An 11,191-nucleotide genomic window follows, 5' to 3' on the forward strand; every position below is an offset into this window, starting at 1 on the left:
GAGGATAGAGCACGGGCCCGGGAGTCAGAAGAACCTGGATTCCAATCCCGGCTCCGCCACTTGTCTGCGGCGTGACCTCGGGCAAGTCACTTCACTTCTCAGTGCTTTGGTCACCTCATCTGCAAAATGGGAATTGAGACGGTGAGCCCTAGATGGGACACTTCTCCTGGACGTGGACTCTGTCTAGCTTTGCGTGACTCAGGGGAAAGGGCCCGGGCTTGGGAGTCAGAGGTCGTGGATTCTAATCCCGGCTCCTCCACCTGTCAGCCGTGTGACTTGGGGCCAGTCACTTCACTTCTCTGTGCCTCGGTTCCCTCATCTGCAGAATGGGGGATTAAGCCCGTGAGCCCCACGTGGGACAACCTGATGACCTTGTATCTCCCCCAGCGCTCAGAACAGTGCTTGGCACATAGTAAGTGCTTAACGAATACCACCATTATTGTTACCCAGCGCTCAGTACAGTGCCTACCACATAGTAAGCGCTTAACAGATGCCATAAAGAGAAAAAAAGCACCGGAAAGAAGAAAGGCGAGAGCCTAAAAAGTCGAGTGGGGAAGCAGACGGGAAGGGCAGCGCCTCCTCTGTCCCTTTTCCTGTGTCCAAAACTAAAAACGCCACCTGAGATTCCCCTCTCTTTGGCCTGGCTTTCCACACTGTGAGCCGTAAGACCGAATGGCTTCGTTGGGTTGAGACCATTACAGCCTGCGGGCCGGGGAGGGTGAATTGTCGGACCCTCCCCGGGCGAGGACCAACGGAAACGGGCCGGCCGGCGAGCGGGGCTTTACCGTGGCCCGTTTTAAACGCCAAGGCCGAATCCTTGTCTCTGCCCCAGGAGGAGAGAAGCAGAGGGTCGCCATCGCCAGGGCCATTCTGAAAGACCCGCCCATCATCCTCTACGACGAGGCCACGTCGTCCCTGGACTCTATTACGGAAGAGGTAAGCCCGTCGGCGTTCAGAACCCTCCTCCGCTCCCTTATGCTAAACGGTTCTCCCCCCGCCGGGGCGGCTGGGAACGGGATCGGCTCCCCGCCCCCGAGAGCGAGGGTCGACGGCGAGACCGTCGCGGGGCACCGAACCACACCCGCCCCCGTCGCCCGGCAGCCGGAGTCGGCCGCCCCACCGACGGGGGCGGGGGGGGCTCTGGTCCGCCCCGCTCGCGTTAAAAGAATCGCGTCGATGAGGGTGACGCCCGCCTCCCGCCCCGCGTGGAGCCGCCCGCTGCAGGAGCGAGTCAGGCTCACGGCGCCGCCGTCGATTTGCGTTCGTGTCACGGGGAGGGCTGGGAAGCGTCGGATGTTGTGACACCGATGTCATGGCACTACCCCGGCAACCGCCTCACACTTCGTAACCACGTCCGTGCATTCAGCGCGGAGCCTCGGCGGCGGCTGACGGGCGGATGCCGTTTGCCGGTCGTCCTCCCAGGCCCCGGGGCCCTTCGGTTATTCTCTGAGCTCCGCCCCCGAGGCCTCCCCGCCCCCGGGTTCGCCCCTCTTCTTCAGAGACCGATTAGTTCTGTTGGGGTGGCCCTCACCGGCAGGGAACAAACCCGGATTCACTGGCCCCGAGGAGCAGGTATCCCCTCTGGGCCACGTTGGACTCTTCTGTGGCTCTCTTTCGAGATCCGTGGGGTGCCGCCCTCCTCCTTTCCCTCCCGTTGCCCTGTTTAGTTGTCAGGTGGCCAGACCAAGCCCAGCCGGCTGTTTCCCCGGGCCCCGAGACCCCCGAATCGGGGAACCGGTTGATCTTCGTTCATTCATATATTCACTCAGTCATATCTGTCGAACACTTACCGTGTGCAGGGCACTGTACTAATCGCTTGGGAAAGTACAGAACAATAATAGACACACTCCCTAGCCTGTCCCCCGGGACACGTTGGCATCCGGGCAGAGGAGAAGGGTACCGAGGGTATCTCCTCGGTAGTTCCCATCCTTCTTCCGACGACGCCTTCGGATCGTATCATTTTTCTCACGGCCCGGAGAGGTCTCGTCGTCCCCAGGGTTCTGAAGGTTGTCCGTCTTCAGAGGTTTTTCCAAAGATGGACTCTCCTTTCCCTCCCCATTGGGATGGGGGTAAAATCTCGGAGCGGAATGGCTCCTCGCCTGATTTGGGCGGCCTCTTTCCTCCCGTCCCTCTTTCCGGGGTTGCTCCCGTCCTCTGTTGGTCAGGGGCACCCGTCACCCCTCCGGAGACGACTCGCCAAGGCGCTGCCGCGTCCCGAGTTCCCTCGGGAGCCGCTCGGGTCTCGAAGACGATCAAACGTGTCTGTCTCCTTCCCGCCCAAACTTCCAGAACATCCTCGGCGCCATGAGGGACGTGGTGAGACACAGAACGTCCATTTTCATCGCCCACCGGCTGTCGACGGTAATCGACGCCGACGAAATCATCGTCCTGGATCAGGTGAGTTACTGTGATCCCCGGGAATTCAGCGGCCCAGTGACATTTGAGTTTGTTCTAGTTGTGGGGTCCCCGGGGGGGGGGGGGGGGACGGGCGGGCGGGGGCGTGCACGTGTGTAACTTAAAAATCGATTCTAGCGGGACGTGCGGAAGGTCTTCGCCCGAGGTTCAAGCCGAACCCCGATAAGCGCTTTCGAGATTCCATTTTTAACATCGTCTTCTGACAGCCGGTAACGCGGCTCAGTGACAGGAGCAGAATGTGCCTGAACCCACTTACTGTTTTTCTAGATTCCCAAAAGATACGCGCTGAGGAAGCAAGAAATGCGGGGATGAGAAAAGCAGGTTTCCCAGGATATGTGTATAGTCATTAAAAGCTCCGTATCCTCTTTTGCTCTGAGGGGAATCTGTGGCATCGGGCTCCTTAGCTTATGATAATAATAATGTTGGTATCCGTTAAGCGCCTACTGTGAGCAGAGCACTGTTCTAAGCCCTGGGGTAGATCCAGGGTAATCAGGTTGTCCCCCCATGCCATGAGGCTCGCAGTCTTTGTCCCCATTTTCAGATGAGGTAACTGAGGCACAGAGAAGTGAAGTGACTCGCCCACAGTCACCCAGCTGACAAGCGGCAGAGCCGGGAGTCGGACCCGTGACCTCTGACTCCGAAGCCCAGGCTCTTCCCGCTGAGCCGCGCTGCTTCCCCGGTGATGCTTCCCGTCATTATGACGATGATGGTATTTGTTAGACGCTTCCTCTGTGCCAAGCCCTTGTCTAAGCGCCGCAGTAGATATGAGGTATTCAGATTGGACACAGTCCCTGCCCCTCGTGGGGCTCACGGTCTCAATCCCCATTTTCCACATGAGGGAACCGAGGCCCAGGGAGGTGAAGCGACTTGCCCGAGGTCACACAGCAGACAAGTGGCGGAGCCTGGATCGGGACCCACGACGTTCATTCACTCGGCAGTATTTATTGAGCGCTTACTACGTGCAGAGCACCGTACTAAGCGCTTGGGATGTACAACTGGGCGACAGATAGAGACGTTCTGACTTCCAGACCTGGGCTCCATCCACCGCGCCATGTTGCTTCCCGTAAAACCCCCCCCCCCCCCATTCAGATGAGGCTTAGAGCAGGTCCGGAGTCATCGTCGTTCTGGGCGTCTCTGTAAAGGTCCAGCCCCGGTGAGCAGCAATTAAAAGGACGAGACCCATTCCGTCTCCCAGCGTGTGCGACGACAGTCGTCCCCGGGTGGCGAATGAAAGGCACATCCCGCTTTTTGGAATCTCTCCTCCCACTAAGTAGGTTTCCAGCTCACAGCCACGGTTCCCATAGGTAGTGGCGGGAAGAAGCAGATTCGCCGTGCAGAAATCTTTTCATTTTGAAGTGAACACAAAGGAGGTGTTTCTGTTTCGGTTTGGTTTTTTCCCTCTCCTGAGCCCCCCGGAAACTACCGATCAGGTGACGGCGCTGTCCGTTTCGTCGTTTGGCTCGGCGAATCGAACACAAGACAGATTTTTATTATTCTCATTATTGTCGTCATCTTGGTTATACGTGCGAGATCCCGCGGGGAAGGCCTCCTGGAGGAGAGGTCATTTCAGAAGGGCTTTGAAGACGGCGAGAGCGTATTTATTCGATCGTATTTATCGAGTGCTTACTCTGTGCATAGCGCTGTGTGAAGCGTTCGGGAGAGTGCAGCCGCTCGCATTGTGTCCGGCGCTGTTCTAAGCACCGGGGACGCGGATTGGACGCGGTCCCTGTCCCACGTGTAAGAGGCAGGAAAATCGAAGTAACCGCTTCTCCCAGATCGCTCACGTGCCTTAGAACGAGTGACCTTCAGCCCCGTGCGGCTTCTCAGGTAGCCTTCCTGGACTCGGACCCCTGGTCACTGGCTTCTCATTCCCGGGCTGAGCCAGTGGCTCTCGGGTTTGTCCCGGGACTCAGATTATGACGTGTGGACACACGAGGATTGCCCTTCCGGACCTCCGATCTTCCGGGCCGTCTCTCGTCCCTACCTTTCTCGCCGCGGCCTGGTCTCTCCCTCAGATAACCCACCGACGAATTGATCCGAATCAGTCTGGCCGTCAGTAATATCGACGGTACACCTCCTGTGTGCGCAGCGTTGTACGAAACGCTTGGGAGAGTACCGGCATCCCGGCGACTTGCTCCCACGTTCCCTCCCGGCCTGGAACCCCACATCCGGCAGACGACCGCTCTCGCGGCCCTTCTGAAACGACGTCTCATTTGCCGATCTGTACGTTCCGAGCGCTTAGCGCAGTGCTCCGCGCATAGTAGGCGCTCAACAGGTACTGTTGAATGAGTGACTTCTCCTCCAGGAGGCCTTCCCCGATGGATCTTGCACATCCCTTAACCTCCACCCCCTCACCAACTCTCTAGACAGTGAGCGCTTTGCGGGCGGGGCGGGCCTCTGTTTACCGTCGCGCTACACTCTCCCAAGTTCTTAGTACAGTGCTCCGCGCACGGTAAAGGCTCGGTAAATACGACTGAATCAAAGAACTGCGGCGTCAGCGTTTCTCTCCGGTAAATGGCCCGGTGGGAAAAAAAAGCTTGGGCTCGGGAGTCAGAGGACCCGGATTCTTTCTAATCCCGGCTCGGCCACTTGCCTGCCGTGTGACCTTCTCCGTGCCTCAGTTCCCTCCTTTGCAAAATGGGGATTCACTACCATGCCGCTCCTCGCCTCGCCACGCCCAATGGGGGATTAAGAACGCGAGCCCCGTGCGGGACACGGACCGTGTCCGACCTGATTACTTTGTATCAAAGAAGCTGCTTGGCCCAGTGGATGGAACACGGGCCTGGGAGTCAGAAGGACCTGGATTCTCATCCCGGCTCCGCCGCTTGTCTGCTGTGTGACCTTGGGCAAGTAAGTTCACCTCATCTGTAAAATGGGGATTGAGACCGTGAGCCCCATATGGGACAGGGCCTGCGTCCAGCCCGACTTGCTCGTATCCACCCCGGTGTTCAGAACGGTGCCTGTCGCGTAGGAAGCGCTAAACAGATACCGTTATCGTCATTTCTAGCCCCGTGCTTGGAAAAGTGCCCAACAGATACCATAAAAAAAACCCAAACTGCTCCAGGGTCCTCCGTCGAGCCGTCATACGGCAGCATCGAGTTTCTGCGTTCCTCCTGACCTCGCCTTTGTGTCTTTAGGGTAGAATAGCCGAACGTGGCACACACAGCGTTCTCCTGGCCAAGCCCGGCAGCATCTACTCCGAAATGTGGCACGCCCAGAGCAGCCGGGCACTGAGCAACGACTCCAGATGGGAAGAGAAAAGAGAGAACACGTCCAAAGAGGAGGAGAGGAAGAAGCTTCAGGAAGAAATCATCAACAGCGTGAAAGGCTGCGGAAACTGTTCCTGCTAAGTGCCACTGAGCACTTCCGAGCATTCCTCCAGCTTTTCACTCTCCATTTTTAATCTCCGAGTGAAATGGCGGCACCCGTTCGCACTGGAGTGGAACTCCTGCTGTATTTAAAAACAAGAATCAGAACGTTCCCTTTCTTTTTTCCTCTTAATCTTTCTCTGGGGTACTGTGTCTTTAACCAAAGGAATTTATTTTTACAACTGTCAAAAATCTATTTAATGAAGTCTTCTTCATTCATTTTTGTCGTCCCCCCCCCCCCGGAGACCTTCTCATCTTTCCGATCCGGGGCGGGGGGCGGGCGGGGGGTGTCAGAAGTCACGCCCACCGGTGGACCTGCCCCCTGTATCGAGGGGCCGTGGCCGGGGTCCAGCCGGTGGGGCCGAAGACGGAACGACTTGGACCCGTGTCTCTGGCTGGGGCGTGTCGGGCGGTTCCGGTACTGGTTCCGCCGCTTTACGCTTTGCGGTTGATACGCGTTTCCCATCACCCGGTAGTTCCTCGTACCGACGGTTGGATTGAGGAGAGTTCGTCTTTAAAAAAAAAAAAAAAAAAAGGGGGGAGTGGGCGGAGGGGGTGGGGGAAGAGCTCACCATGGCTTCCAGTCCAGGACACAGCCATCCTTCATCTTCTTTCCCTCTTCCAGTCCCCATCAGGAGCTGCCCGAAAACACACTTTTAAAGCAGAAATCCTGCCGGGAGAAAAACGCGACGGACGTCGGAAGGTGTTAAGCGAGGACGTCGTCGCTCCCCCCCCCCCCCCCAAACACCCCCGCTCCCCAGGCAGGAGATGAGCAGATCTCTGTAGCTCGACGTCGACGGGGCCCCGCGCGGTGTCATTCTGAGCACCGACGCTCGAGACGCGCCGGGGCCGAAGCAGAACCCGGGATTCGGATTCGGGGGTTGGTGAGAGTGCCCTCAGGCCGTCAACTGGGTGTCCGTCCGGCGGCCTTCCGACTGCCTAGGGGAATGAGATGTGGCCTTTCCCGTGCCAGAAGGAATCTAGGAAGGCCTGGCCCGAAGAGGCGTCACGTTCGTCGGGAGCTGTGAGCGGCAGAGTCAGGAGCGTAGCCGAAAGCAGCCCGAGCACTTCCGTTCCTTCTCTTCCACCGTTCGAACCCGGACAGGGGAGGATACGGGCTGGTTGGGTGCGGATAAAAGAGGCTTCCATTACAGTTTCAAAAAAATTCTAATCAGGGAAGCGCTGGGGGAGTTGAGGGTTAGGTATCCTCTCTGGGCACGGCCCAGACCGGCCAATCCACGTTGACAGTCGAGCGAGACTTCTAGGTAAGGTCTTCTCTTTTATTATTTCGGTGATTGGATGTGTTCTTTTAAGGTTGACACCACAGCGGGGAGAAATCCCATTGACTTAATCAAGTTTTACCTGCCAGAAACAATTAGCTAAAGATAGCGACGGACTCGTTAGAGAGTCCCCTTCTTTTCCAATGGGATTTTTTTTTTTTAATCTAGCCGCGGACTTTCAGATTAAAGAATTTTTGCAGCCCTTGAAGTGTTTGGCGAGTGAAACGCAAATTATAGTTAATAAGGTGTTTTTTTTTTTTTTTATCCTTTTCCGAGGAAAGTCCGGGTGCTTTGATTTTTATTGGTTTGGATCCTCCGTGATTGCTGTGGGCGAAGCACGTTGCGGTAAGGGTCTGAAGGGATCCTGTTTTTCTGGTTCCCCCTGTTAAGGCATTTCTGAGCATTTCCTGCCGGAAGGTGGAACTTAGTTGAATAATCGATGGGGTGGGAGTGAAGAAGCCAAGGAGAAGGGGGCCTTTAAGTGTAACTAACTGGGCAGATGAAATGATCCGAACGCACGTGGGAACAGGAGGCAGAAGCAGTTTCAGGAAAGACGGGATTGTTGGAATATGGCGGGAGGAGAGAACGTCCCTTTTGGGGACAGTGGAAGTGGTTTCCGTGGGAGGAGTGTCCCCGGGCCGTGGGATAGGCTGTATCCATTGGGCTTCTGATCCTGGATTCTCGGCCGTGAGAGAGAGAGAGATCCTGAAAGCCATTTGCCTCGGAGCTGGGACCGCTTTTCAGGAAGAAGGAGGCTTTGGCCTGCGAGCCCCAAAATATTTCATGAGCCCCCCCCCCCCCCTGAGTTTTGGGGGACGACAGCCGGGGGGTCAGGGCCCCCGACGGGAACCGCCCTGGAGACGGAGCGTCTCTGCCTCCCCTCATCAAATGAGCAGACCGTCCAGCGGGGAGGGGGCCCCGGATGGCCTCGGGCCCCCCGCAGGAGCCGGCCGGGCCGAACCACCGCAGACGGGGGCGTCTGGGCTCCGAACGAGAGCTTCCCGGGCCCGTTCCCCGGGGGATCTCGGCGAACCAAGCCTATTCCGCTCAGGCCTGGCGAAGCCGATGTGGCCGCGCGCGCGTCGTTGCTCGCGGGACAGACCCACTCGTCGGAGAATTCGCGTGAGAAGGTGGAGGCAGAGGCTGCTCAGACATAAGGCGACTCTCGTCCAAACTCAATCTGAACCCTCGGGTTGCCAAAACCGGTCCCGTCGTTACGGACAGGAGTCCGGGCTCCCTGTTTTCTCCCCTGGATTCGCCCGTTGATCAATCTGGGGCTCCCAACCTTCTCTCCCACCTTCAGGTGAAGCCGGCCTTCCTCTTTTCTCCGCTGAGGCTTCGCACGGGTTTCAGTGTGTAAAAACGCCCCCCGGCCCCCCCGCCGCCCTATTTGAAAGACAAAGGATTGCTGTGATCGGGGCATTCTTTCGGGGGCTTCCGGGGAAAATCAGCCCCAGCTGATCCAGAACTGGAAAGAATACGTGTTGCTTCCTCCCTCTCTTCTCCCAGCCCGATCCCGTCCGCTCCGGTGGGGATTCACGGGTCCAGACGAGCTGGAAACTCAGTCTCTGGAAGCTCTCCCCTTCCCCACCCCGGGACGCGGAACTTTGACTTGGAGACACGTAGGGAAAACGACAACATCAAACCGTCCAGTGCGATCCGGTTAAAACCGGTTGGTTTTTGTTCTGTTTTTTTAAGATTTATCTAGGAGACCTCTTTACCACGTTTTTTATTGTTTACATTAATCCGTGTAGATAATTGTTATTAAATAAATGACTTATCTCTTTGTGAATAGAAATGGGTGTCCTGTTGAAACAACCCTGCCTGCGTTTCCCAGGGAAAACTGATATTTTGTCAGTCACACACACCAGAATAAGAATAAAGATAATTAATAGACGCTCTCTGGCAGCGCAGCCTCTTGGCGTCACACAGGAGGAGAAGACTTGGAATGGTTTCAGAGAGGAAGTAATTGTGTACAGAGCTCAGTAATAAGGATAAAGTGATGGCAATTACAGAGCTTGCAGTTGGAGTTAGGCAATAGCGGCATTCGGTGGGGAGGTAGGTTTCGGTCGCCCCCCTTTCTGAGTCGGTCGTACTTATTGAGCGCCCACTGGGTGCAGGGCGCTGTACTGAGTGGTTGGGAGAGTACACTATGACAGGAGACACGCTCCCTAGTAATCACGGTACTCGTTGAGCGCTTGCTACGCGTCGGGCGCCGCTCCGAGCCGATACAGGTGAAGCGGGTTGGACAGAGTCACCGTCCCCCCCCCCCCCCCCCCCCCCCCCGTGGGGCTCGCATTCTCAATCCCCATTTTCCAGATAAGAGGCCCAGAGACGTGAAGCGACCTGCCCGAGGCGACGCAGCAGACAGGTGGCAGAGCCGGGTTTAGAACCCAGGTCCCTCTGACTCCCGGGCCCGGGCTCTATCCGCTACGTTGCCCTGTCGCTTCTCTGGAGCGGATCCATCTCCGGAGGAAGGGCCGTGGATAACGTCTGCGTCTGTTGGTTCAGGGTGGCCGGGGTCATCCCGACCCTCCAGGGACTGCCTCCTTCCTCCCCACCCCTCGGAGAGACCCCCGAAGGGCAGAGACGGTCGGCCAAGGGACGAGAGGTGGGCCAAGAAATCTCTGGATCCTTCTCTCTAGCTCCTTCAGGGAGCGAGAGGATCCGGATTCGCACTTCACACAGTAAGCACTTAGTGAACGTTCACTGCGGGCCTCCCGAAGCCGTCATTTCAGCCCCGCCCTCAGCGGTCGCAAAGAGTGAGCGTCCCCTCCCGTGTCCCCCCCCCCCCGTCCCCCCCCCAGGACACTACTTCAGTTCCTGTAGTGGGTAGAGCACGGACCTGGGAGTCAGAAGGTCATGGGTTCTGATCCCGGCTCTGCCGCTCGTCTGTTGTGTGATCTTAGGCAAGTCACCTCACTTCTCTGGGCCTCGGGTACCTCATCTGTAAAACGGGGATGAGGATCGTGAGCCCCACGTGGGACGACCTGATAACCTCGTACCTACCCCAGTGCTTAGAAGGGCGCTTGGCACATGGCGAGCGCTTAACCAACACCCTCGTCATCGCACGTATCATTTTTAACTATTACCCATAATCGTCACCGTCATCACATCACCCTCTAGGCCGCGAGCTTGCCGTCGCGGGCAGGGAACGCATTCGCTGATTCCGTCGCACCGGACTCTCCCAGGCGCCTCGTACGGTGCCCCGCCCGCACTTAGGTGCTTCGTAAATCCCCCTGACGGATCACCGAACCGAAGCCGGGTCGTCAGCGGGTTTTAATTTTAAGTTGGAACCCGGGGAGGCCGGGCCGTGACTACCTGGGTCTGCCCCTTATCGTTTAGCCACTCCTCCGTGTCCCTCTCAGGGTCGCACCTGGAGAGTCCCCGGTACTCTACCAGTCTCGACTACGGGAGGGAGAGTCAAGCAGAGGCCCGTCCGTTCCGTCCCTAGCCCGGCCGGTGGCTGGCGAGCGGAAGGCCGTCTGCCACAGGTCAAAACTAACCCGTGCTGGCGGCCCGGGAGAGGGTCGAGGGCGGGGATTCAAGTCGACTGCGCGGAAGGAGCCGACGGTCATACCGCTTCCGGATTTTGACCGAGGAGACTCTCCGGATCTACCACCGGGACCACCGCGGATGGAGGCGGGGCGCCGCGGGGGAGTCGCTCCGCGGCGTCGCCACGGGACCCGACGGCAGAAGATTCCCCAGCGGTGGTCCGATCCCCTCCGCTCCCCGCTGCGGGGGCGAATCGGGCCCCGAGCCGGGGGCTGCAACGTCCCCGCCTCAAGGCTCCGGGTTCCCGCTCCCGCCCGGCATCGAGGCCCCGGAGAGGGGAGAGGCTTCGGCTCCGGGTCCGGAGATCCCGGGGCTCCCTGGCAGGCACCGTGTAATCTGCTGCGAGACGTCGGTGTGGGCAAACAGACTGTAGTGTTTCTCCAGACTCCTGACGACTTGGCATTAATACTTCACTACCGTTACATAAGGCACCGTCGCCGCTATTACGGGAACGAGGAGAGCCTCCACTGCGGCAGGAGGGATCGGAGGTGAGACGGGAAGGAGGTCTTGTTGAGTCGGGGGGGCTGGGACGCCGCGGCAGGCTTCCGAGTTGGCCTTTAAGGACAGGGAAGA

General features: G+C 58.1%; 1 protein-coding gene and 1 non-coding gene across 2 annotated transcripts in view; both read left to right on the forward strand.

The window, feature by feature from the left end:
* Positions 1-8,861, forward strand: part of ABCB7 (ATP binding cassette subfamily B member 7) — a 68,154-nt gene extending 59,293 nt beyond the window's left edge. The window contains exons 14-16 of the mRNA XM_029067283.2: positions 833-936; positions 2,290-2,397; positions 5,553-8,861. Coding sequence (XP_028923116.1) covers positions 833-936; positions 2,290-2,397; positions 5,553-5,765 — 425 coding nt within the window. The 3' untranslated portion in view covers positions 5,766-8,861. The remainder of the gene's footprint in view (positions 1-832; positions 937-2,289; positions 2,398-5,552) is intronic.
* A 1,560-nt stretch (positions 8,862-10,421) lies between these two features.
* LOC114813056 lies at positions 10,422-10,559 on the forward strand. The gene has a single exon (XR_003760668.1). It is a non-coding gene; the product is annotated as a small nucleolar RNA SNORA7 (small nucleolar RNA).
* The last annotated feature ends 632 nt before the right edge of the window (positions 10,560-11,191 follow it).

The sequence above is a fragment of the Ornithorhynchus anatinus genome, chromosome 6, assembly GCF_004115215.2.
Source record: "Ornithorhynchus anatinus isolate Pmale09 chromosome 6, mOrnAna1.pri.v4, whole genome shotgun sequence".
NCBI classification, from domain to species: Eukaryota; Metazoa; Chordata; class Mammalia; order Monotremata; family Ornithorhynchidae; genus Ornithorhynchus; species Ornithorhynchus anatinus.